The sequence below is a fragment of the Myotis davidii genome, unplaced genomic scaffold, assembly GCF_000327345.1.
Source record: "Myotis davidii unplaced genomic scaffold, ASM32734v1 scaffold575, whole genome shotgun sequence".
Taxonomy (NCBI): Eukaryota; Metazoa; Chordata; class Mammalia; order Chiroptera; family Vespertilionidae; genus Myotis; species Myotis davidii.
In genome coordinates this window covers 7,764,200-7,790,211 of record NW_006290306.1, presented here as the reverse complement: position 1 = coordinate 7,790,211, position 26,012 = coordinate 7,764,200, and the positions used below count along the sequence as shown (strand labels likewise).

Here is a 26,012-nt window from a genome sequence, read left to right as displayed (position 1 = left end):
AGTTGAGAGCTGCCCATTCCCATGGAAAAGCAAAAGCAGAACCACACAGCAATCACAGCACACACCTAGCAGGTGTTAACACATACACCAGCACCCTCTCTCACAAGACTGAAGCTCAGGCCACTGAGGTGCCCTCCTTTTCTCTGTGGGCCACACCATGAATGACTAAAAGAACATGGACATAATTTATTCCATTTTCTCAAAAGTTTCTACACAATAATAAAGAAACAAGACAAATGCTGCTTTTAGATACCTTGGCGCAGCTTCAGTAGAAAGAAAATGTACAACTTAGTTGAAATAAATTCTGTCTTTTTTACTTAAAATGTATCTCAGTTGTTCCCACGCACACGCTACCTGTAAACAGGATTCAAAGGTATCGTCAAATGATCTGTTAATAACAGAAGAACTAGATATTAATTTGAAACCTAAGTACTTTTTTCCAGTACGGCTTCCTGGTAATTTTACATCTCAGGACTGTGACACTAGGCTGCAACCAGTTCCAGTCTGCTGCCGCCAAGACCTCTGCGGTTTACTCCCCCACGGCGCCCACATGGCTCACCGGTGTCCCCGACTGTACAGTGTGGGGCGGGGATGACAGCTGCTTGATCCACACAGTCGAGTGCGACTGGGCCATTTGCCTTTCAGAAGAGTCTAGAAGCAGAGTTACTCCACGTGTCGGCAAGCAGTTCCAGCTGTAACCAGCACACATGTGCCGGGCTGGCAGACAGAAGCTGAAAAGGACACAGCTTTGTACCCAGCCACCAGCTGAACTTGGTGGCAGGCTATTAAAAAAAGGGGGGGTCACAAATTATACATGGAAGGATGGAGTGGGGTGGGGGCGCAGTAAATGCAATGAGCTAGTGTTCCTAGCTGGCATCTGCCTTTTGACTCAAAGAGATGGCCCTTTTCCAAAACTGTTCTATTATTGTGGTATCAGCTGCCTCTTGGACTGGTTTATAAAAGCTGGAACTGCCAACAAAACAAGACAAGATTTTACTAAGAGTAGTAATGTGCGAGCCCCTTGAAATAAGAGGGGTCTCACTATTTCTTCTGCAGAGGCTACCTTGGTACTATGAGTCCCAGCATGAGCCCGAGGATGCATATAGTCAGAAATATGACAGCAGCCAGTCTGAGGTTACACCGGTGCTGCTTTGATTCTTTAATTTACTCTTCTAATATATTTAACTGAAGAACAGTCTGAACCTAATTGGTTCTGGATGTTTCTTGCTAAACTGGCATTCTACAAAATGAATTCTGTTAGTTGGCCCTGTCAAATCTCAGTATTGTTGGTTGACTATTACACTAACTTCTTATTGTAAAAACTTGGAATCAAAGACAAAACAGTAAGCATTTACCCGGCCTTTTTTAAGAGGACTATAGATTCTACCTACATCATGGGGGAGAGATCTTTATAAAATAAACAAACAACAACAACAACAAAAACCCTAGTAAATTACTGTACTAGGAATGATAGATTCAAGACCCGGTGAAGAATAAGGGCTGTTCCCAGCTTCTCCTGGGGATGGAGAAAGCTGAAAAAGCATCACTCCCATCCTCATAATAACCATTAAGGCTGGGCATTCTGAAAATGACTAACTTTTCCTGAACCCATCAGAGAGCTGAGACATAGGGCACCCAACTAAACAGAGTCCAAAACGGTAGAGGGGCACTTGCTTACCTAGAAGACCCTGCTGGCACTAACACGATGTTAGCCCAAACTGTTAACAAATCGCTCAAGTGTGAGCTAGCAGGAGAACAGGATCTATTCACAGACTACGTAACACAGAGTATATTGGGGGCTGCAATATAAAGGAATTCACAGGGTCCTCACCTAAGAGATGGGTAAGAGTCCAGAGAAACTCTTCATGGGGAGAGAACTCAGCCACTGCAGGAAAGGTTTATATCCGGGGCGGCCTAGATCCTTCTCCAGTCCTCCTTATGGCACAGAATCCTTAAATGCCTGGAGAAAGGCTAAACAAAACAAAACACCCTCTCTATAGCTAGGGAGGGGCAGGAACACTGAGAAGGCTACACCTCCAAACCATAGACAGTCACTGACTCAGACCAAGACTTAATGTTGAATCACTGTGTACCTTCACCTGAAACATGATATTGTATGCCAACTATAATTCAATGTTTTTAAACATAGCTTATTCTATATAGAAAGAGAACATGAATATTGGATGGGGGGGCGTGAAAGCATACCCCCACTTGCCTCCCACCACCAGACTAAAAAGCAGTCAGAGTGTACCCCTGGGCGACAAGAGTGGACAGAGAAGCTGGCCAAGCTCCAGTGCGAAGGAAAGACATGGAAGTGAAGTGCAAGCAGACACTCGGGTAAATCAGCCCCCCACCCAAGAACAAGATCACACTAGAGGAGCTGGAAGCCTTGGTGCACGGAGGGTACCAGGGAAGCAATATGTGTTCAGTACCACTCCAGGGAATTCTGTGCAAGTGAAAACACAGTATTCAACAGAACAAGTAGACAGGCAATCAGTAGGATGCAGAAGACCTGAGCAACTCCATCAACTGAGTTAATTTTATTACCACTTGTAGAACCCGTTGCCCAGCTAGAGCAGAACACACGTTCTTTTCAGGTGCATACAGCATTGACGCCAGGAGGGACCATAAAATATCACATCCAGGTGATACTCCTCCTGGGGTACAAAGCTGCTTCAACTTTGAAAATCAAAATAATTTCGTATGTCAACAGGCCAAAGAAAAAGTATATGATAATCTCAAAAAATATAGAACTTTTCTACAAGCACTGTTTATAATGTATCATAGTTCTCTGTCCACAAAAGAAAGAGATTCTTAGGTATACACTTAAGAAAATATATAAAGGACAACATGCTCAAAATGCAGTGGTATGAAAATATGATTACAACATACTATTGAATGAAAAATAGTAAGGTACAAAATAGTTTGTACTATATGGTCAGAATTTTATAAAATAAACTCAAACCAAATATTTTGCCACAGAGAAAAGGATTAAAATATAATACAGGTCTTTCAAAAATGTCTCCTTGATGTCTCATTCTTAACAAGGCAATCACGAAGTGTTTTAAGAAAAAGAAAGTTGAAATTAATATAAACTATTGGTTACACGTTGCTGTCATCAATTACTACCTAATGCACTTTAAGAAGTCTCTTTCGATCAGTTTCCTTGAAACTAGATGCATATGTTCCTAAAATCATCCACTGAAAATAAAGTTCTGAGGTCAAACATGTTGGGGAAGCATTAGTTATAAAATTGGCATCTTGGTTGCATAGCTAATTTGGATCGTCTGTATACGAGTGTTAATCAGGATCTTCAAGGAGGTATAGTTTGCAGAGTTTCCCAAATTCATGTGAATATAGAACTTGTGAAGGGAGGAGCAAAAGAGGGAGAACGAGGCAAAAAGAGAGGAGAAAGTTGTTTTAGCTGACCTTTGAAAGCAGGTTACCGACATCATATTATTTTGCTTCTAAATACTTCAGTGTGTTCCTCCCAGGAATAAAGGACATTCTGCCACTTAACCACAATATCACTGTCACATCAAAGAAAGCTAGCTTATTTCCCTAATAGTATCTAATATCTAGTGCAAATACAAAAGTCCCCAGTTTTCTAAAAAAAAAAAAAAAAAGTCTTTTATATAAGTCAGTTTTCAAGGTTCTCATGTTACATTTGATTATTTCCTTTTAATAGAAAACCACATCCTGCTCCTTTCATGACATTTCCCCCAGGAGACTAGCTTCATTGAATTGTAGAAATCCCATGTTTTGCCTGGTTATTTCTCAACGGCATTATTCAGCTTGTTCTGCTAGTCCCTGCATTTCCTGTGTAGTGACACTCACATCTGATGACTTAATTAGGGTCAGTGTAAACATTTTTAGCAGGAATATGTCATAGGTGGTGCTGCATTGCTCATCCTGCATCATATCAGGAGACACACGATGTTAGGCCATTCCACCTTTTTTTTTTTTACAGTTTCTTGACTTTAATGCCACAGTGCTGAGTGCAGCAGGCCTATAAAAAGACCCACTACAACACATACATAGTCTGGCACCTCAGGAGCCTAGGTAGCTTGGAATATGGCATCACACCCCATTCTCTGTAATCACAATGTGCACACATTTTCCTATCTACATATCCTTTTCACAAACTATTTAAAGTTTCCATTGTTAGGCCATCTCACCATGTGAGGTATGATTTAAAGGAAGTGAAGGGTGCAAGATTCCTACCTCGGTCCCAGAGGCTGGCTCTCAGTGCTCTCTCCAGCTGTTCCTCCTCACTCAGTCCTGCTGTGTAGGCATCATAGTTTCTGCGTACATCTTCCTGGTACCCGGGCCTGCCATATGGGTAATAATCCTGATATCCAGAGTAGCCTAGAGGCACAATGAGAAGGTTATAGAACACTGTCATGGAGTGTTTTTTCAAATGTCCTATTTTGTAAGCAGAGACAATAAAACAATTCATGTCATTGTTCTGAGCATAATAATCATCCTCAAAATAAGAAAAGATGACAACTGGAGAATTCCTCCATGAGGGTGGGCAACGATTGTCTTGTCACTATAGTATCCACATGGGGCCAGACATGAGCGAGTCCTTATGGCTGAAGAGGAACAAGATATTAATTTAGAAGGTAGTCAGTGATACTGGAGAGGGGACCCAAATGGGCTAATGACATATAAACTAATTCTCTCAGCTTAGAGCTATTTAATACTTGGTGAATTTTCAGTGAGGTTCTGACAGGAGTCAAGGGAATGGTTGAAATGATAGTTGATAAAGCCTTACTGTCCAGTGGCCCCATGTAATGAGAGACAAATCAACATATACTACAGATTTCTGTGCTATAATACATATGTTGAGATAATCAAACCAATGTCTCTGTAATTATAATTTCATATCAGAGATCATAGTTTGTATTAACAGTACTTTTAAGAAACCAGTTATTAGATAAGAGAGAAAAGACAAAGGTCAGTTACAGAGAAAGTTCACTTTTGCAAGGTATTCCCATCACTCTTTTAAAGTCAGTTTGAGTTTACTCTTTATATTTTCTTTAATCCCCCACTTTTATGGAATTTGCTTAGGAGAGATTTTTTTTCCCCATGGAAAATTACTTATCTAATTCTGGTGCAGTGAGAGGTAAGTAATAGTCCTTTTAATATTTTTCCTTCTTTTATACCCTTTGAAGACGATTTTCAAAAGTTTAATTTGTATGTTTTTTGCTGTTGATGAAAATTCCTACCCATTACTATGAGTCTTGTGTCATATATTTCCTTATCAACCAACATCACACTACTTGCCTGGGTTTAAGCTTCTTATTGTTTTAATAAGATTATGTGGGGTCGGGGGGTGGGGGGAGAACTCACAATCAAGCCAAAAAGAGGAACATTGTAGGGTAGGGTCATATTCAGAATTTTTGATAATTGGTCCTGAAACTATTTTAAAATTTACTTTTTGTGTTGGTTATGAATAAAAGGTTTTTCTAGCCGAAACCGGTTTGGCTCAGTGGATAGAGCGTCGGCTGGCGGACTGAAAGGTCCCAGGTTCGATTCCGGTCAAGGGCATGTACCTTGGTTGCGGGCACATCCCCAGTGGGAGATGTGCGGGAGGCAGCTGATCGATGTTTCTCTCTCATCGATGTTTCTAGCTCTCTATCTATCTCCCTTCCTCTCTGTAAAAAATCAATAAAATATATTAAAAAAAGGTTTTTCTAACAGATAAGATTGGGGGGGGGCAGGTTAACTATTTCCCATAAGAATTTTCAGGCACTCTAAAAGTCTTTATTTTCATATAAACACTGAAATGACAATAAAACACACTAATCTAGTGTCAGTTGACATTCTAATGTAATTATCTATATTATAAAAATATTTCATATAAAGTATTTATATCTATTGGTTACATGCAACAGCAGCTTTATTGAGATATAAATGACATCTTACACAATTCACCATTTAAAGTATGTAACTCAGTGGCTTTTAGTATATTCATAGAGTTGTGCCTTCATCACCACAATCAATTTTAGAACATTTTTATCACCCCCCAAAAGATATCACCCCCTTTAGATATCTCCCCACTCCAGGCCTCCCAGCCCTAAGTAACCACTAACCTACTTGCTGTTTCTATAGCTATGCCTATTTATTTCACTTAGCATTATGTTTTCAAGGTTCACCCATGTTGTAGCATTAAGTAGTACTTCATTCATTTTCATGGCTCAGTAATATTTCATTGTATGAATATACATTTGGTTTATACATTCATCAGCTGGTAAACATTTGGGTTATTTCCACCTTTTAACTATTGTGAATAATGCTACTATAAACATTTGTGTACAAGTTATTGTGTGGACACATGTTTTCACTTCTCTTGGCTACAAACCTAGAAGTGAAACTGTTGGGTCATATAGCAGTTCTGTTTAACCACTCAAAACTCACAGAATGTTTTCCAAAGCAGTTGCACCATTTTACATTCACACAGAAATGTAGATGGATTCGGAATTCTCCCCATCCTTGTCAACACGTGTTATAATTTGTCTTTTTAATTATGGCCATCCTAGTGGGTATTAAATGGTACCTCACTATGGTTTTTATAATAATGATGTGGACCATCTTTGCATGTGCTTATTGACCATTTGTGCATCTTCTTTAGAGAAATGTCTATTCAGAGCCTTTGTCCACTCTTACTGATTACTCGGTACTACATTATTGAATGTCCTTGAAAGCCACAAAAATGAATGACTTAAATAAAAATTAAAGAAAATAGCTCAGGACTTTGGGGAGGAGCTAATTCTGACAAGCCTTGCTAATTACCGCCAATAACCGAACTTCCACATTCTCTCACATGTTTCCCACGTAAAAATATAAACATTATAATATCTAAAACAGAAGAAGGATATAAGTAAATTTTCCAAATCCTCATAATGGTTTAGGGCTGAAGTGGGACCTGGACACACTCTTAAATATGGATGCCCTTCCTCATTGGTCTCTACTCAATAGAACTATCAAAAAAATTCAGCTTCCACTGCTATGGGAAAACCCATCAGTGATTTTCATATCCTGAGAGGAAAAGAGTGTGGCACAGCTATAAATCTTGCTTTTATACTTTACACACACACACACACACACACACACACACACACACACAACTTCACATAAGGACAAATGGTCAAAACACAATCAATATATCTACTTCACAAAGAACAAAAGAGAGGGGCATTCTAAAACATACTAGAATATTTATGGATAAGTCACTGAATAGAATGGGATACTTCAGCAAGCTCCAAATAAGAAACTGTCCAATTCCCTAAGAGTGGCAATTATTTTAATGCAACAAAAATGCATATTGGGCACTTTCCCATATGGCTTATTACCACTTTCAAACCCCTGTGGAAAGTCATTCTGTTACAGAAAGTCTAAGCAGCATTTCTTTCTATTTATCCTTGAACACGTTCAGCTAATTCCAAATCTAAAATAACTCAAAAGCGCGGAATACCCATCTTATCAGATACCAGAAATACCACATACATCTATAGAGTTTTAATTTCTAAGCAAGTTTGCTATAATTTGAGGCAACATTTTTCATGTTATTTCCTTAAAAAAACACACCACCCAGCCTTAATGAAATAAAGCCTACAACTCTAAACATCTGAATATTATAAAATCTAATTTGGTACTAGTCAGACAAAACATGGGGAGAGGGAAAGAGAAAGTTTTAGTGCCTTAAGTCAAAAGGATTCATGTGGTTAAAGGTTCTATATCATCAGTCATAAATCACCAACAAGAACAAAAATCTCATCCATGTCTGTTGTAATGAGAACAGGTCTCCTAGGACCATAAATTTTCTACAGCTGTTCCGCTGGCCCAATCAGACATTTTTAAATCTTCATAATAAACATGGCTGGAAAAACCTAACAATCAAACACTTATAATGAATGAGTTTAAATTATATCCTGCGATGAATGCTAGTTTAATATTCCTTTGTAGCTATAGACTTTGGCTCTGCAGTAAAAGGAATTCTGGTTATCGTTATTTCATTAACTACTCCTCCATCTGTTCCTTATATGCATACCAGCACTTCATGGCAAAAGAGATCAAGAAACACCACCAAGATTAGAAAAATTGGTAGCAGCTTTTTAAACATTCATGAGGTTCTTTGACCTATAAAGACTTTTGCAGCTAAGGAGGGCCATAGTAAGAATAAATCATTACTTCTAGGAGATACATATGCTCTCGCAAAAGTTCCCTCGATGACCATTAGCCCAGCCACCTGGCCTATGGAGCTCTGCCTTTGAAGAAACCCAACTCCCTCAGAGGAAGGAGTACAAACATGGCAGTCTTACAGCGGTAAGAAGAACGGTAAAGGGGCTTTTAGTTTTGCCTTTAATTCCCTAGTGTATGTATCTGCTGTACTTATGCCTCTTCCATATGAAGCAAGAAAGAAGCAAACCCACCCTCACCCCCCTGTAAATAAGTGCAATAAAAAGGGGAGGAAAAGACAATAAGGGGGACTGCTCTGTTTTGTAAGATTAAATGAGCAGAACTCTAGGGGCTAGGAATCAGTGGCCGACATTTTTAGTCCTGGTTCTATCACTAACAACCTGTTTGACTTTATTTAGCCCAATTACTTAACATTTCCAAGCTGTCACACAAGGTCAGGACTAGGTAATCTATGATAGTTTAAGCCATGTCTGTGCACAGATATGGCCTTATTCCTTTTGTCCAGAGGAACATTCCTGTTTCTTTGGGGAATTTTAAAAAATGAACCAGGAGAGAAGCCCTCTTTCCTCTAGCAACATCAAGGTGTCAGTGGTCATGTGGCCTGTCCAGGGGAGAGAATAGTCACTGGGAAGAGAGAAATCACCATGGGAGGAGAACCAAAGTGGTCTTCCTGTCCAACCCAGTTCTTCCCAGTCATATAGGCCAACGAAGTCCTACTATACTCAAGTCAGTATAGACCAGTGGTTCTCACCCTTGGCTGCACATGAGAATCACCTGGGAATCTTTTTAAAATCCTGATTTCTGGGCCTCCTCCTCCATAAATTCTGTTTCTTTGTTATGGGGTAGGGCCACAACATTAGTAACAAAGAAACAGAATTTGTGGCCCGCGGGCCATAGTTTGAGGACCCCTGGTAGACTGTTCTCCATACCTAATAACCACAGGACCCAATGCTCTTCCAAATGGCTATACAATTGACCCTTGAACAATGTTCAAGTTAGGGACACTGACCCCCTCCCCCATGTATTAAAAAATCTGCAAATGACTTTTGACTCCCCCCAAATTTAACTACTAATAGCCTCCTGCTGACCAGAAGCTTCCGTTAACATAAACAGTTGATTAACACATATTTTGGATGTTATATGTATTACATACTGTATTTTTACAATAAACTAAGTTAGAGAGAAGAAAATGTTAAGAAAATATTAACAAAGAGAAAATACATTTATAGTACTGTATGTGTTTATTGAAAAGTCCACATATAAGTGGACTTACGCAGTTCATGCCTATGTTGTTCAAGGGTCAGCTGTATCTAGTAATTGTCTTGGTCACTAATCATTGTGCTTCCTCTCTTGAGGTTTGTCCACAGACAGTGGCAGGTGAGCTGACACTGTCCAGCAACTGTCCCTCTCCTGCATGGAGGCTGCATTTCTAGGATGTTACCTGTACACATCACTAGCCCAGGAAGCCTCCGAAGTGCAGCCTCTTCTTGGCGTGGCGACAGTCTCCACCCCTGTGGTCCCCACACCTAGGCAACCCCCATCTGCTAAGCCTATGCTTTTCCTTACTGATCCCCTTAGAATAATCTAGGAAGCTTTTTAAAAAGAGTCCAAGTCCCTGTCTCCACCCCTATTCAGACCTAGCTGGTGTGAGTGAATTCGAGGCATGGATATGTTGTACCAGCTCCTCAGTTGATTCATATAGACAGCCGGGACTGATACTCATGATCCCAGTCTTTAGAACTACATCAAAAACATAGCTTGAATGTAACTCCAATAGAACCACTCTTCTGATTAAATCCTTCAGTGGCATGCCGGCACGTTCTGGATAATTCCAAACAGGCCTTTTCACAAAGGACTGGAGCCCTTCCTGCCATTGTTTTCCTTAACTTCTCCTCGTTGATGGAGACACAGCCTTCCTCCAGGTAACCTCTAGGAACTCAAATCCCTGCTCCCCACAGGCCGAGCACTGAATACACCAGGTTCCAGGTGCTGACGGCTTTCTCCTGCCAGGAGGGAGGAATGGGGTGGCACTAGCTCAAGTCCATGCTCAAGTAGGAGACTGGAGAAGATACGTGAAACCAAAGCTTTCAGGCTGCATAACAGGCAGCACAGGATTGTGAACCTTTAGAGAAAGGAAGTAAAGGAAATGGGCCTGAGGCACTTTCCAGAAGGCAGTACAGGGATGGGGAAAACAAGCAGCCACAGCAGGCTCCTGTATTGTGTAGGAATTTACAGGGCCAAGTGTAGCCAAGGAGAAAACTGTATGTCAGAGAAACATCCAGAAATCTGCATGGAGTCCCCCTGAGACTTGCTGACTATTACGCCACGTGTGCACAGGTGAACTTTCACGAGACCATACAGGAGTGATCCCAGAACAGACACCTCAATAGTAGTGCAGAAATAACCTTAAAAAATTACTTTAGATCCACCCTAAATAATTTTAAAACAAGCCCCAGAAGGATCAAACTAGTCATCACAGAACTTAACTGGGTACAGGCAAAGTCCTTCTTCTTAGAAGAAGGTAAAGTCCAGCGCTCAGCACCTCACCATATGGAATGTCTAGCGTCCAATCACATCTTATTAGATACGCAAAAACTGTGACCCACAACCAGGAAAAAAATCAATCTAATAAAACAGATACAAAAAGGCATATGGAGAGAGGGCAGAATTAGCAATCAGGGACTTCAAGACAGCTATTGTAACTCTCTATGCGCATGACTGAAAGAAAAACAGGAATATCATGCGGAGAGAATGGGAGGCTGTGAGCCAGGGGTCAAAAAGCCACAATGTGTGGTTCCCGATCAACCCCCTGCCTACTTTTGGAAATAAGATGCTATTGGAACATGGCTACACCCATTTGTTTTATTACTTGTCTATGGCTGCTTTGGGAAGAGGCTGACTAGTTGTGACAGTGACCATATGGCCAATAGGTCCCTTAGAATCTAAATCATTAGCTACCTGGCCCTTCACATAAAAGACTGCAGGCCCCAGAGTTAAGCTACAGTGGTTTTCAATCGGCACGATTACAAGACACCCAGTGCTTCGGTGGCCTATGGCTTCTTTAAGACCTGCTGCCACTACTGGTCTAGGATATTACCGAGAGGCCTCCCCAGGCTGGCCTGTCAGGGCCTTAGCCTAAAACAGGTCACCTGCTTTAACCAGAAGTCCTTTTTACCCATTTACACAGACATAGAAAGTCCCATGGTATTAACTATCAGGGGAATGTCTATCTTAGGATAAGCATGATTCTTCCTGAATATGCAGTTAGAGTGGATTAGCGAGAATTGTGTATCTGAAACCAACTTCTCATGCTTAGCCAGTGGTATGTTCTCTTATGCTGAGAATAAAGGGACCTGTCTAATATGAATCTTATCATGACTGAGAAATCTCATATTAATCGTATAATATTTTCACGTCATTGTTATCTCCTTTCCTGGTCTTCCCTACCAACCCACCCAGATGGGCTCCCAGGCTAACCCCCCATTGAGCTTTCAGGCATGTCGGAGGCACAATTACACAATGTGTGAACTCCACAACAGCATAAACTAGCATTGCCTAAAAGTGGCGAACACCATAATTTTTAAATTATCATGTATTAAATAAAATAAAGTGCTTACCTGAATTATTAAAGTAGTATTGCTGTCCTGGGTAGCCATTATTGGAGGAAAAGATGCCTAAATATAAAGAAAACAGACATTTTAATAGTAGCCATAAGGCTTTTTTTGAGGTATAACCGACAAATGAAAAATTGTATATATTTAGGTTGTGCAATGTGATCTTTAAAGCTGCACATGTGATGATTTAATATACATATACATTATGAAATGACTGCCACAATTAACACATCACTCACCTCACAGTTACCATATTCTGTGTACGTGTGAGAATTCTTAAGGTCTACTCTCTCAGTAAACTTCAAGTATATAACATAGTATTAACTATAGTCACCATGCTGTACACTAGGATCCTCAGAACACACTCATCCGCTAACTGGAAGCTTATACCCTTTGACCAACACCTCCCTGCTTCCCCCAGCCTCTGGCTACCACTGTTCTACTCTCTGGTTTAGATTCCACATACAAGTGAAATCATACAGTATTTGTCTTTCTCTTTCTGGCTTAATTCACTTAGTGTCAAGTCATCACCTTCCTCTATTTTGTTGCAAATAGCAGGATTTCCTTCTTTGATGCTTGTATAATATTTCATTGTGTAGATATAGACTGAGTGGCCATATTATTCTGACCACCCCCATCAGTACTTCGTTGGGCCACCTTTTGCCTTTAATACTGCGGTGATTCTTCTTGGCATTGATTCCACGAGATGTTGAAAGGTGATGCGAGGAACCTGACACCAGGCCTGATGAATAGCACTGTCCAGTTCTGTGAGATTTGATGGCTGTGGAACCAGCTGCCTGATGGCTCTTTTAACTTCGTCCCACAATGCTTAATTGGATTGAGATCTGGTGATTATGGGGGCCACCTAAGCAAGGTAAAGTCTCCCTCATGTTCTTGAAACCTCTCCTACACGATACGAGCACCATGGCATGGCGCATTGTCTTGTTGGAAGAAGCCATCTCCATTGGGATACGCCATCAACATGACAGGATGAACTTGATCAGCAATGATACTTGGGTATGTTGTACTGTTCAGACATTGTCCTACACGAATTAAAGGGCCCAAATCATGTCAGGAAAACATGCTCCAAACCGTAACACTGCCCCCACCAGCTTGAAGGGTTGTACTCATGCATGTGGGGTGCATGCTTTCATGCTGTTTCCGCCAAATTCTCACTCTGCCATCTGCATGATGCAACTGGAAACGTGATTCATCGGACCACATGACTTTTTTCCAATGCTCGACTGTCCAATCCTTGTGTTCCTGTGCGAATTGGAGACGTTTTATCTTGGTAACTGCAGACAGCAAAGGTGTTCGAACAGGCCTTTGGCTTCCATATCCCATACAATGCAGTGTACGGCTAATTTGCCTGCAAATGTCAGGTGGTCATAGTAACCTGGCCACTCAGTGTGTGTGTGTGTATATATATGTGTATCTCCCACATTCAAAGGCTGTTAAATCGTGTTGTTTACCCATATTTTCAGAAAAATATCACTTCTACTGTCGTGGTAAACAACCTGCTTCCCTATTTATAATGGTCTGGTCCCCTAGCAACTTCAGCGTGAAATTATAGCTAATTTGCCTACAAATGTCAGCTGGTCATAATAATCTGGTCACTCAGTGTATATCATACATATGTGAGATGTCTATGTCTCTATCTACCTATTATGATTGCAAGAGAAATCGTCTTTATATACAAAATACTTGCCTACATTTTGTAATGTGTGCAAAAAGCATTACTAACCACTGAATCTTCAGACACACATAGAAAAATGAAACAAGACATTAAACTCCTGAGAATAAATTTTTTTCTTTTATCCATATTGATAGTATTTGGGCAACAAAGCTCATTACTAGATTTCCACTATTAAATTGCATCAAAAAATATAATAAAAGTGAACTTTTTATGAAGCTCCCACTGCCTCCTCCAAGCACATACACTGGAAACACAGTCATGAGCAAATATAGGAAAATGCTTAGATGCATCTGCTTAGATGCAATACAGCCGGTAAAAAATCATCCAGAGCGAACACAACCTGCTAATAGAGGCAACAGTGTGAGGCCCAGAAAGCTCTCTAATACCATGAATATTATATGATTCTCAAGAACACCAGCCATCGCCACAAACTGTGAAAACAAATTATTTGCGGTTCAAGAAAAGGTAAAATAGTCTCCGAAGATTTCCCATGAATAAAAGATGAAATATTGGAACTCATAAGGCCTTTAAAGAAGTGTTTGCAAAATAGTGTCCTTAGAAGTCATAACCAATGTAGATTTTAAATTGAGGCCTAAAAGAATTCATATATTTCTAAATAAAATGAAGTTTTTTCATTGAGCACCAATTTGAAGGAAACAAAAAGGAGAAAAAAATTGTTAAAGCAGGAGCCATGCTTTAAGCAATAACAGCTCTGGTTTGGCCCTGCAAGAATATGTCTTTCTCTCTCCAAGGACCTAGTGGTCACTCAGAATTCTTTGTACTTCAGTACAGATTTTTCTTTGTCAACTTTGCCTTGCACATATATGAAATCATGGAATATTGTAGAATAATGCATCATTTTAAACCGACATTCATTCTCTACATTTTCACGAAAACCGTGGTTTTCTGTGAGTAGCATTAACATTGAGGGTATAACCACTCTCTGTCCACAGGAAGCATTAGGTTTAGAATTAGGGTTTGCAGCCTCTCTGGAGCAGTGTGAGGAGCTGTACCAGCTCCTATACTTCTTGTTTTAAGAAGAGACTATTGGGAATTCCTAAGCAGACCCACAGGGTAACTTGGGGCTGCTTCCATCCCTATTAAAACTAAGATGACCTTCCAACGTGTCATGCCAAAGACGTTTGCTCTGTACCTGCACATGTTTCCATGATTTTCTTCAGAGGCCCGTGAATGTACATGAGTCCAACGAGGATCCCGGCCAGGTGCCCGGCGAAGGAGGTCCTAGGGGAGAAGGAGACCCTCTATGAGTGTGCGCTCTGCCCCTGCTTACAGGCAGCCCGCCTTTTCGCTAGCCCAGAGCATGTCAATTAGTCAGGCTTTGTCCCACACCACGTCTTTTATGCTGAGCAGCACGGCACTCAGTCCAAAGAACATTTCCTACCTTAAAGGGAGTGGGGAGCGCATCAATAACAACCACCGCATGTTTAAAATTCAATCTCCCTCCCTGACCAAGAGAAGTGGGCTGGCTCCTTCAGGGCAGTGGAAGCATTTTGTCAAGACAACCCACTAGATTTCTTCCAGTTTTTCTCTGAGGTTCTTATCACAAAATATAAATGACAATAGCTTTCTCTGAATTAACTCTTAAATCATGCAGCCATGGTGCAGGTGGTATCTACCTGTGTTTACAGAGAGCTGTGTTTTTATACATCACTAACCAGTGAAGCCGAGAGCAAGAGACACTCGATGGATGAGATGGAGATGTTCACACGCCCACCCCAAAGTCGCCTCCTTCTGTCATCTTCATATGTTGCTCAGCGAAGACACATAAATGTAAACTTTAAGCTTGAAAGATGAGTTAGTGCATTATATTGGCTCTGCTCTTCTTAAGATAGCATCTAACACTGACAATCATTTATACATATGAAGTCAAGGCAAGCCCCAGCTAAGTATGTGTGAACCAACAGAAGAATAAATGGAAGAGAACTGGTCAGCAGGTCTCCCTGCCTCCAGCTCTTGCTCGTACCGCATCCCACACACCGCCATCAGTGGCCCTTCTGAAACAGAGGGCAAGTCATGCCCATGCCTCTTGGTGAAACTCCGACTTCTCTGCAGCCTGCAGTCACAGCCCTCCAACACTGGGCCTTGCCCATCCTATCCCTTCCCTCCACCTTCACTGTCCGTTAAATCCATCCCTCCACCCACACCTAGACCCTCCAAGCGCTGACCAGGGGCCACAAGGCTAAGCCAAACAGCACCCCCGTCATAACCCAGGCCCCACTGGAGACTGGCTCTTTCCTCCCACTGCCTTCCTCCTATAGAACAGACCCAGCCTTCTGGGGAGCGAAGGGGTTTACATGCTTTCCGTCTGTCTCTCTCTTACAAACCCCCTGAGGACAGGCTTATCCATCTGTATGCCAAGCTGGGAGGTAAAAGAAACCCAACAGCCAAAAAAGGCCAAGTAGGTGAATACATTCCCTGGTTTGGGGAAATGGCCCCTCACTCCAGAAGAGGGGTACCTGCAAGTTATCCAGGAGCCAGTGTAACCTCCAGGAGCAGCGTGATTTTTGTGATTTTCACATACCTATCACACACACCTGTTTCTTGGCACAGGACAGGCACTCCAGTATGTGTTGAATGAATGGCTTGAGAGTCCCAAGATGGTTTCATCAAGACCACCAGTAGGCAAGTTAAAAACACTAGATCTGCAACTTAGAGGGCTCGCTGAGCCATGGCAGTGACGAGGCTGGGGTTCACACACAAGACCTAGAATCAAAACCACATGCCGCCTACCACAGCAGCAACCGACAGAGGAAAGGGGCCCTGGGGTACAGGCAAGGCAGCAACAAGAACTTCCCATTGTCTCAGGGCTAGTGAAAGACTTGTGGGCTCCCAGGGAGAAGAACAGGCAGAGAAAAGAGGAAAGGAAGCCTTCTGTAGACAGGATTGCACTGGGGCTCGTCCCCATTAGCCAATTCAATCACGCCATTGCCCAACCCCTGCATATGCCACACACACACTGAAAGCCATGAGCACACGTGTACATGTGCGCACACACACACATGTACACACACTACACACACAAGCATTCCTTCAGGAGAGCTATTATTTTCATCAAATATAGGTACCTACCTCCTGGGATGTGTAATCTGATAATAAAAATACAAGATCAGACACTTTGTTTCCCATTTCCAAAGAATAGCATAAACTGTGCTTCTCTTTAGCTTTTCCAAAAAATAAAATAGAGCTTATTTTATTCTACTTTTAGGCTAAATAATACACTCCAACTAGTTCTAGGAATGGCAAAGAAAGTGGTAGTTTGAGGGATACAAGAAAAAAAAAGGCCGGAATCAATTTTTAAAATAGTAACCTCAATTTAACTGAAAAGAATAAAGTAACATCAATATTTTTGAAACTTTCTAAACCAATCTTTATGGTGAATCAAATAGCTCTAAAAATAACATGGAAGAAAATTTCATTTTAAAACCCCAACCTATCAAACAATCAATCTTGAATTTCATTTACAATTTAGAGTACAATACAGTTCAGCGAATTCTTCATCTCTCTACATGGGTTTGTAGAAGTTTTAGCTGTAATCAAATTGTCCTAATATAATTGTGAATAATTTGGAAAGGGAGGCTGACAGACCAGAGACCATATTGCATTATCCTCCAATATTCAGCATTTGTCACAAAAGTCCCTTCTCAAAACTCTAGCTGTCCGTATTTCATGCTGTTACCATTGTAATTAGCTAGTTATTAATAATAGAAAAACAAAAGGGAGGCCAGACATTATAAGCAGGGCCATCTGGGCAGCTTCACCAGGAAGCTGCAACTTTGCCCAGATCTGCTTCCTGCAGATGACTGGGGGAAGGGGTCCAACAACGGGAAGATGGACGTATGCACGGTAAAGTCGGGGTGACGTGGGGAAGGTGCCTGTCAGTCTAACCTGGAAACAAAGATCATTGGCTAGAGGGGTGGAGCCAGTGCAAGCCTGTGAAATTTGGGAATACATAACCCACAGACAAAGGAATTCTCTCTCTCGGCTCTCTTGTTCCTCTGGCTTCGCTCCTGCTTCCATGCATTCGCCTGTGTTTCCTCCATAGCCATGTGGCCCTAGAAGACACATGACCCAGACCATGACGACCCCCATGCAATGGACTATAGCTGGGAACACAAACTAAGCTAACCTGATACAGGACTGGACTGTGCTCCAGCACAGAAGGAAACTCGGGCATTGGCTTTAATCCTAGCTCTGCTGAAGACACAGCTGGACTTCTCCCCTGGAGGGACAGAGGAAGAGGAAACCTTGGAAACTCGGGGGTTTACTTCCATGCAAATAAATGCCACTCATTCTCCTTGTGAGCCTCAGAAAATTCCTTTTCTTGTGACATTGCAAGAAGCCCACTTCCACTGGCAACAGGTAGGGATGTGGAAAGCTCTCAACGGATAACATTTTCAGCTCTATACTAGTAAAAAGTATTATTTTTTTAAAAAAAATAAAAGTATGAAGAGAATATGATCTTATTCAATCAAAACTGAGAATATCTTGATATTACACATAAAAGGGGGAGGATCCCACCAATGAAAAAAGGAAGCATATGCTAATTTCAAGAAGTATATTAACTTTGTCCATGCCACTGGTAACCACTTGACAAAGGAGCTCCCTTTGCCCTCTATGAGATACCTTTTACCCTTGTCCTGGGAGAGGAAATGGACCTGCAGAGAGAAGATGGAAATGGGCCCGGGGACTATCTTCTCCCAGCAGCACTGGGACCAGGGCACTTCATCCTTGCCCCTGGCCGCGCTGTGGAGGTACAAGGAGGCCCTGGGGAAGAAGCCGTCTGCGTCCTCTAATCAGTGGCTGGGATCTACCTTCAAATGTAACAGCTTTAGAAACAGATTGTGTTCTTATGATCATAAGTATACATGCAAAACAGACATTTTGATGTTTGAGATGTCTGAGGAAACCTGTGTGTTCACAGCAGCCTTCCTGAAGATGTGGGCTCAACTCTGTTCTAGGTTCTGCCTGGAGGATGACACCTTAAGGGACAGGCAAGGAAAACCATGCTCTTAGAAACAGCTTCTTTTAGACCAGGGGTGGGCAAACTTTTTGACTCGAGGGCCACAATGGGTTAAACTGGACCGGAGGGCCGGAACAAAAGCATGGATGGAGTGTTTGTGTGAACTAATATAAATTCAAAGTAAACATCATTACATAAAAGGGTACAGTCTCTTTTTTTCAATAGTTTTATTCATTTCAAACGGGCTGGATCCGGCCCGTGGGCCATGGTTTGCCCACGGCTGCTTTAGACCTTACTTGGTCCTGGGCCAAGACTGAAGATTTGGTTACATCCTGCCACCCTCTATCCTAAGTCAGAGTAATTCCTCAGGGACAGTACCACCATATTCAACTTTATATTCGTGACCACACTTGACGCAGTAAATAGCCTGACACTAACAATAAATAACTACTGAACAGGTGGAGGAATGGAATTAAAATTACACACAGAAGGCACATACTAACATACATTACAATTGCATTACAAAATCCCAAGTTGCACATGGTCTCCATAGTTGCATTAATATCAAAATTCACTGGGAGAGGTAATAATTGAACTACTCCCCTCCCCTTAAACAATGTATGACACAAAACATGTGCTCAACAAAACAATAGCACCAAACCTATTATTATCCCGAAAATCAGTCACTTAGAAGAGCTTTATTTCTTTTGATAGCTCAATAGTAACTCCCTCTAGAAAATCATAACAGCTATAATCAAATACTTACTGTGATGGTGAGATACAAGCATAAGGGCCAGATACATCACCACTTTGTATAGCCACACAGATTGTGCACTGCACAGACAAACCACAGTGAGAAGTAATTTATCCAGGGCCTCAATAGTTCCACAAATATTGGACATATCCACTATTCAAATTTAGGTAATCAAATCTCAACTTCAGAGTGACTAGTGAGATACAAGCATAAGGGCCAGATACATCACTTTGTATAGTCACACAGATTGTGGACTGCACAGACAAACCACAATGAGAAGTAATTTATCCAGGGCCTCAATAGTTCCACAAATATTGGACATATCCACTATTCAAATTTAGGTAATCAAATCTCAACTTCAGAGTGACTATTGATATAATTTTTTTTATTAGAGGACAATACCTTAATCCAGTAGTTCTTTTTTTAGTTAATCCTCACCCAAGGATATTTTTTTTCATTGATTTTTAGAGAGAGTGCAAGGGAGGGAGAGGGGAAAGAGAGAGAAAAACATCAATGTGAGAGAGACACATCAATCGGTTGCCTCCTGCACACGTGGCCCTTGACCAGGCATTGAACCCAGACCCATTGGTCTGTAGGATGATGCTCTAACCTCTGAGCAAACTGGCCAGGACACCCCAGTAGTTCTTAAACTTATTCAGGTTCTGAGCCTCTTTAAATGCCGATGAAAGCTATGAATCCTGCCTGCAGAAAAACTTCCCAGACACAAAATAATTTTAAGAAGTTCACAGATGGCTTGAATTCTATCCATGGACCTCTGGTTAAATACCCTGAAGTGAAAATAATCATTCCAGACAGAAGAATTTCACATTAAGCACCAAGTCTAAGTAGTTATATACTCAATTTGAAAAACATTCCATTTGTACTCAAATCCGAACACAGAGGCAGTCATTTATTTAGATTATTTAAGTTTATTAACATGTCCAGTTTCTTTGTTGTGCCGTTGCTCTGGAATGGTGTAACCTACTTTTGAGTTCACTTCCCTTTTTGCTAGAATCCCACTTTCAGTCATTCTTTCAGTTAGAGGCCAAGGGTAGAAAACTCTGCTGGTCTTTGTATGTCCAAAAAGGTCTTTATTTCTGTTTCCTATTTTGATAATAAGTACAGGCTCTACTGGTGCTGCTGAGAAATGCCAACCAGTCTTTCTTCTGTAGGCAATTTATTTGTCTTTTCTCTCAGCTTTTAAGATGTTCTCTTTATTTTGGGTATACTGTCATTACACCACAATCATTCCAGTTGTCGGTTCATTTCATTTCCCCTCCTTGACATTTGCTGTGCTTTTTCTATCTGAGGTCTCATGCCCTCCTACACTTCTGAAAAACTATGGAAAGCCATTACTTGTGTCTTTTTAGCTATGCAGCAGTCACACACTTTCTGACACAGAGAGGGGTTCACTATGTGTTTATGGCAAAAAAAAAGGAAAGTTAAAATCTAATCAATGTTTCTATACACTACTTCTAAAGGATAGTGATGGGAAAAGGGTAATTTGGGAACAAAACTAAGATTAAGATATGTCGATTATATCTCAAAGCTGGAAAAAAAAGATAGTGTGGGTTTCAGTTATGCAAATTGTATGCAGATATTAACACTAACACACAGTGTTCTTTCCTATTATGCCAGCATAAAGTGATCCTCACTCCTCTGAGAGGCAATTTGTAAGGCTGAGCTAAGTGATTATGCAAAATGTTCCCATGCTACTGTTAAAGGATCAAAAGCTAAAGCTATGACTGAAAGCTGTGACAGGCTGTAAAGGTCCTCCTCTGTTAAATGGCAAATTCTTTCCACAGTTGAAGAGGCTGCCCTCTCAGGCATAGCTCAGAGAGCAGAAAATGTATTACCCTAAGACATAATCTCCTAGTGTGTACTGAATGACCTCATTAAGGATGCAACTTGATGGAGGCACAGTGTTGGACAAGGGGAGGGAACAGGTGAGGTAAGACGCAGTCAGCTAGAGGTGGCCTATTGTATTTCTGGGGGATTGAGCTGATCAGGAGTTCTGGGTCTTGGATGTTACAGCATCAAGAGGTGGTGAGAACTTTTCAGGTCAGTGAACATTAATGCCATTGGGGAAGATCTCGATAGGATTGCTTCTTTCCTAGATAAACTGCTCTTAAACTGTTTTCTACCCTTGATGCTTTCTTCAACCACCATGGTAGCACGTGTCTTTGGCAAAGGCAATTTGGGAGAGTCTTGGTCTATATGTCCTTTCTCTTTATCAATATTATATTTGCCCAAAGGTAGCTACACTGGCAATGCAACCTCTACTATCCATGTTGATTTACTGAACATGGCACCAACCTCAGGCATTGGGCTAGGAGCTAACCACTGACATTTACTTAAGTCCCAGACAAACATAATCTAGACAAAAACAAGGATACTGCAAAGGTAGAAGCCCCTTTACAAAAGAACTGGCTAGATCAAAGGTGATGCCTCATCCTTGGCTCTCAATTCCATGAAGTCCAGGTGAAGACTGATGGCAGCTTAGAAGACGGTGGTGGCAACAGAGGTGGTGAGAGTGCTTGGTGTCTATTTTGTTGGCAGCCTCCAATATTTCACTTGACTCCTAGAATATTTGTATACACTTTAACTAAATTGGTCTATCTATCTGTCTACCTATAATGTAGAACACATTATACACACACAAATATATATATTGAAAAACAAGATTTAAAAGAAATACATAAACACAGTAACAGATAATATGGGGGGGGGTAACATCCCCCCTTCTATTTTTCAAACTTCTTGTAATAGTGTTTAAGGAATTTCATTATATTATTTTTTATATCAGAACAGCAACTGAGAAAGGCTCTCATGTAAGAACAGACTTTCTCTCACCAATGTGGTGGAGAAATCTAAGTATTTCCGTTGTTGGGTAAATTGTTAAGAACACTTTCCCTCATGTGGCACGTGCACGTGTTTTTAAACAGCACTCAGATGAAAATCATAATCGCTAGTTCTGTGGTATTTACCAAGTTTCTTTAGAATCTGTGTTATTCAAGTCCCCTTCAAAACAAGATGTATGGTTGTGCCAAATTAAATGAAAACACAGGTAAGTGAATGGTACGCAAATGAACAAGAATCTCCCCACACATATGCTTAATGGGGGCACAGATGTTAAAGACTCAGCACAACACTGTGGGTGAGGCCTGTGTTCTTTTCCTCATCAGACACTTCACACAACTAGACACACCCTGGAATTCCCTTTCCCATACCTTCCATATTCACTATTGACTGAATTCCACTTGCCATGACTCTCACCTGCTCTGCACCACCCAGCTCCCACCCCAGCCCTTGGGACTATCTAGGAAAGTGGTTGTGAGCACAGGTACTGGACTTAGACTGCCCAGGACTGAATGCTGGGTCCGATCTTCGGAATCGATGTGAGCTTCACCAGCTCTCATCACTTCCAACGCCTTAGCCAGGCTTCTTTCTGGCTTGGTCAACCTTGCCCTGCTCCAGCCAACACTGGGACAAACAAGCCTGTGCTCTAACAAGCAAGCCTGATACCAATCCATATGCCTTTGGGTAACTTGCCAGTGTTTCCAGAATAAAATACAAGTGAGGCTTGTTATACCCATCATGCCCCTCTGCCTGCCTCTTTAACCTTCTCTCTACTGCCAGCCCAAGTGCTATGCCACCCCAAGTTTGAGCCATCCACAAAAGTCATGCGTCCACCCTTCATGACTTTGTATGCACCAAGCCTCTGCTCTCCACTAAGCCCTAGCCAAACAGCCCTCCTGATCACCCTGGGCCCTGCTTGCCCTGCAGACGGGAGAGGCTGCTCCTTGGCTCCGGTGGTATCTTGTGTTCCTCTCACATTCGGCTCCATCCTCATTTGCTGATTTGTCTGCTATCACCCCACTGCTTAATCTAGTGGCCTCAACCCTATCATCCCAAGGCCTCCTTAAACCCAAATATCTTGTAATGCTTTCTCTACCTTCTTGAAATGAAATAAATAAGACACCTACACACATACTTTTAAAAACACAGACGCATCCACATGTACAACCTCAGCTCAACATTGTAGAAGTAACGTAAGAAAGTACTGTGAATTATAAATGCTCAGGCACAGCACCAGCAGAAGGCTGTGAGTGGCCCTCCGCCTGCTGCTATGTATGTAATCTGTATGAAGGTGAGAATAACAAATGCAGGAGGACAGAGATGGGCTTTGCGTGACTCAAACACCATCTGCAGGGCTCCATCGGCAACATGATTTTATGGAGGGTAAGTAACTTTTGACTCCAAATAAAGCAAAGTAAAACTCTCCCTTAAGTTGCATTTACAGATCAATTTACCATTTTCCTGGAAAAGTCACTGTAAATTAAATCCATGCCAAAAACAGAAAATCTTTGTGTGCATATGAAAAACACAACTAGGTTTTAGGCTTGGATAATCATAAACAGCACTTTTGTCTACATAAATGTCCTTTCAACAGACTGGGGGGTGTGGGGAGGGTGTATGTGCAGGACCATTCTTGGTATAGGGACTGTCTTGCACACTGTAGTACAGCTGGTACCTCTGTCCCCTGCTCACCAAATGCCAGTAGCACCCTCCCCCCCTCCCCCCCACTATCATTAATCATTATAACTAAAAACAACCCTGCCATTTTCAAAAGTCCTTCCTGGGGACCAAGCCACCTATCCCAGTGGAGAAACCACAGTGAATGTTTGTTGAATTGATGACCTTTAATCATTAGGCCTCAAGAATATTTCTTTTAAAAGTATTTCTCATGTGACTACGCTATGCACAAATTCCACAAATTCCAAGTAAATCTACAACATCTTGAACTGATATGCAAGAAAACTTCCCACCACAACTGAGATGCACATGGGGAGTTGGAATATTTGAAAGAAGCCGTGATCACTTCCACATTGCACTGTGGTAGAATAAATGCAACTTGGCACGGGAAGAACGCTCCGCCATCTGCTATTACTATAGACGAAAATATTTCTGGATACCACATGAATGACTATTTGCATATCACCTCCAAAAAGTAAATGTAAAATGAAAGAGAAGTTGGATTGTGTATAGCCTGATTTTAACAAGCGCTGGTGCTATGAGCAAATAGATGTTCCTATGCCTAGCCTTTAAAGAAATTTACAGAAGCAAGGTCATACCTGAAAATCCCCGGGTAACGGGGCTCTCTGAGGTTGCAGTCACTTAAGCCTGGCTTAGGTGACCTTGATGAATGGGAGCTCATTATAAGGATACACAAGGAAGAAAGGACAGCAGGGAACAGTCTCAACAGTGAACTATGCAAATGAATTCTAAACTTGCCCTGTACCCATAATAACATGAATGAACTGGCTGCCCTTTGCCAGACTGTAGTCTTGACCCACTGGTTCTCCATGCTGGCTGTGATTAAAATCTTGAAAAGAAGTTTTTAAAATTGGAGTTCCTTGGACTCTACTCCCAGAAATTCTGCAAATATTGTTCTGAGATGAGACAGACCCCGGCACTGTTTTGTTTGGTTGGTTATTTTTCTGTGTGTTTTATTGTTTTTAATTCCCCAATAGATTTTAATGTGTTGATTGATCTTAAGCCGAAGTTCAAATCTAATGGCAAGATTTTAGCTGCCATAGTAGGACAATAAGAAAAAACATTTTTGAGTGTAGGCAACACTCTTCACCCTACAAATTACCCACCAGAAGGGACATCTGTTTCCCTTCTTGGTAAATTGGTCTTAATATATTCTACTGTAATGCTGCAAGAGAGTAAGTATAGCTTTGAAAACTCATGCAAGGAAACACATGAACTTACTTCAAAAGATTTACAAGTTTTTTGGACCTATAAAAACCTGATACTTCAGCTAGTGTGTCTCATATCCAAGAAAGTCATATACACATGGCCAAAGATGAGAATAGTAAAGAGTTAGGGTAATCCCTGAATCCCCAGATCCAACACAAAGACTGGAAAACAAATCTGGATCATAAAGTTAGCCTGTAGTTTCAGAAAAATTAAGTTCTACTTGTGGTTAAATCTGGTCTGAATCAAACTTCTGACTATGAATGCCCCACCTCTGGTATGACTCAGACCTGGGCCTGCATTGACATCACATGCTGCTTCTGCAGCAGCTTTGTTGATATGCCTGGAAGGCACAGTTCATGTTAAACAAGGGCACAGAACCACCAGCTACAGAGTTCTGAAAACTGCCCAATAGAGCAGAATCTGTTCATGCAATGCAACCTGCTAGGCCGAACATCTGTGAACAAAAGTAACCCTACCGAAGCCACGAGACCCATATGGACTCATTTCAGCACTGTCACCTTCAAAGAAACAGTCCCAATGCCAATGGAGGCCCAATGGCAGCTGGGGCACAGGCACAGGACCTGCACTTGGCCAATAGGGCACACAGTGTATTTAATCTTTAGAATCTAGTGATGGGAGCCTAAGAGGCAGTGGTAACAAATGTGCGTCCAACTCTCACAGGTTTTCCAGCCCAGTACTACTTCAGTATTCTCAGCAATTTTTAAAGCAACCCGATACCCTTCCAGTAAATCCTTTGTGTTTAAGCTTGCCAGAGTTCATTTCTACTATTTTCAACCAAGAATCCCAACTGATAGGGTACAGATACATATAAGGATGCTGCAGAAATAACTCCATTTTCTCTAAACTTGCTCTCCTTGGGATGATGCAAGATAGGAGATGCTAGTCCACTCTGTCACCAGGTGTAAAGAATGTTCCTGAGAATGAAGTTGTAGTGGACAGATTCTAAGAGGGGCCCTGATTCCCCCTAATCCCTGG

The 26,012-nt window shown here is 41.5% G+C and overlaps 1 protein-coding gene across 2 annotated transcripts in view; it reads right to left on the bottom strand.

The window, feature by feature from the left end:
* The window catches only part of RHBDD1 (rhomboid domain containing 1), a 96,136-nt gene that overhangs the window by 32,215 nt on the left and 37,909 nt on the right, over positions 1-26,012 (bottom strand). For both annotated transcript variants that reach the window (XM_006763411.2, XM_015563671.1), the window contains exons 4-6: positions 14,669-14,757; positions 11,823-11,879; positions 4,225-4,368 (exon numbers count right to left, since the gene is read on the bottom strand). In XM_006763411.2, the coding sequence (XP_006763474.1) occupies positions 4,225-4,368; positions 11,823-11,879; positions 14,669-14,757 (290 nt within the window). The remainder of the gene's footprint in view (positions 1-4,224; positions 4,369-11,822; positions 11,880-14,668; positions 14,758-26,012) is intronic.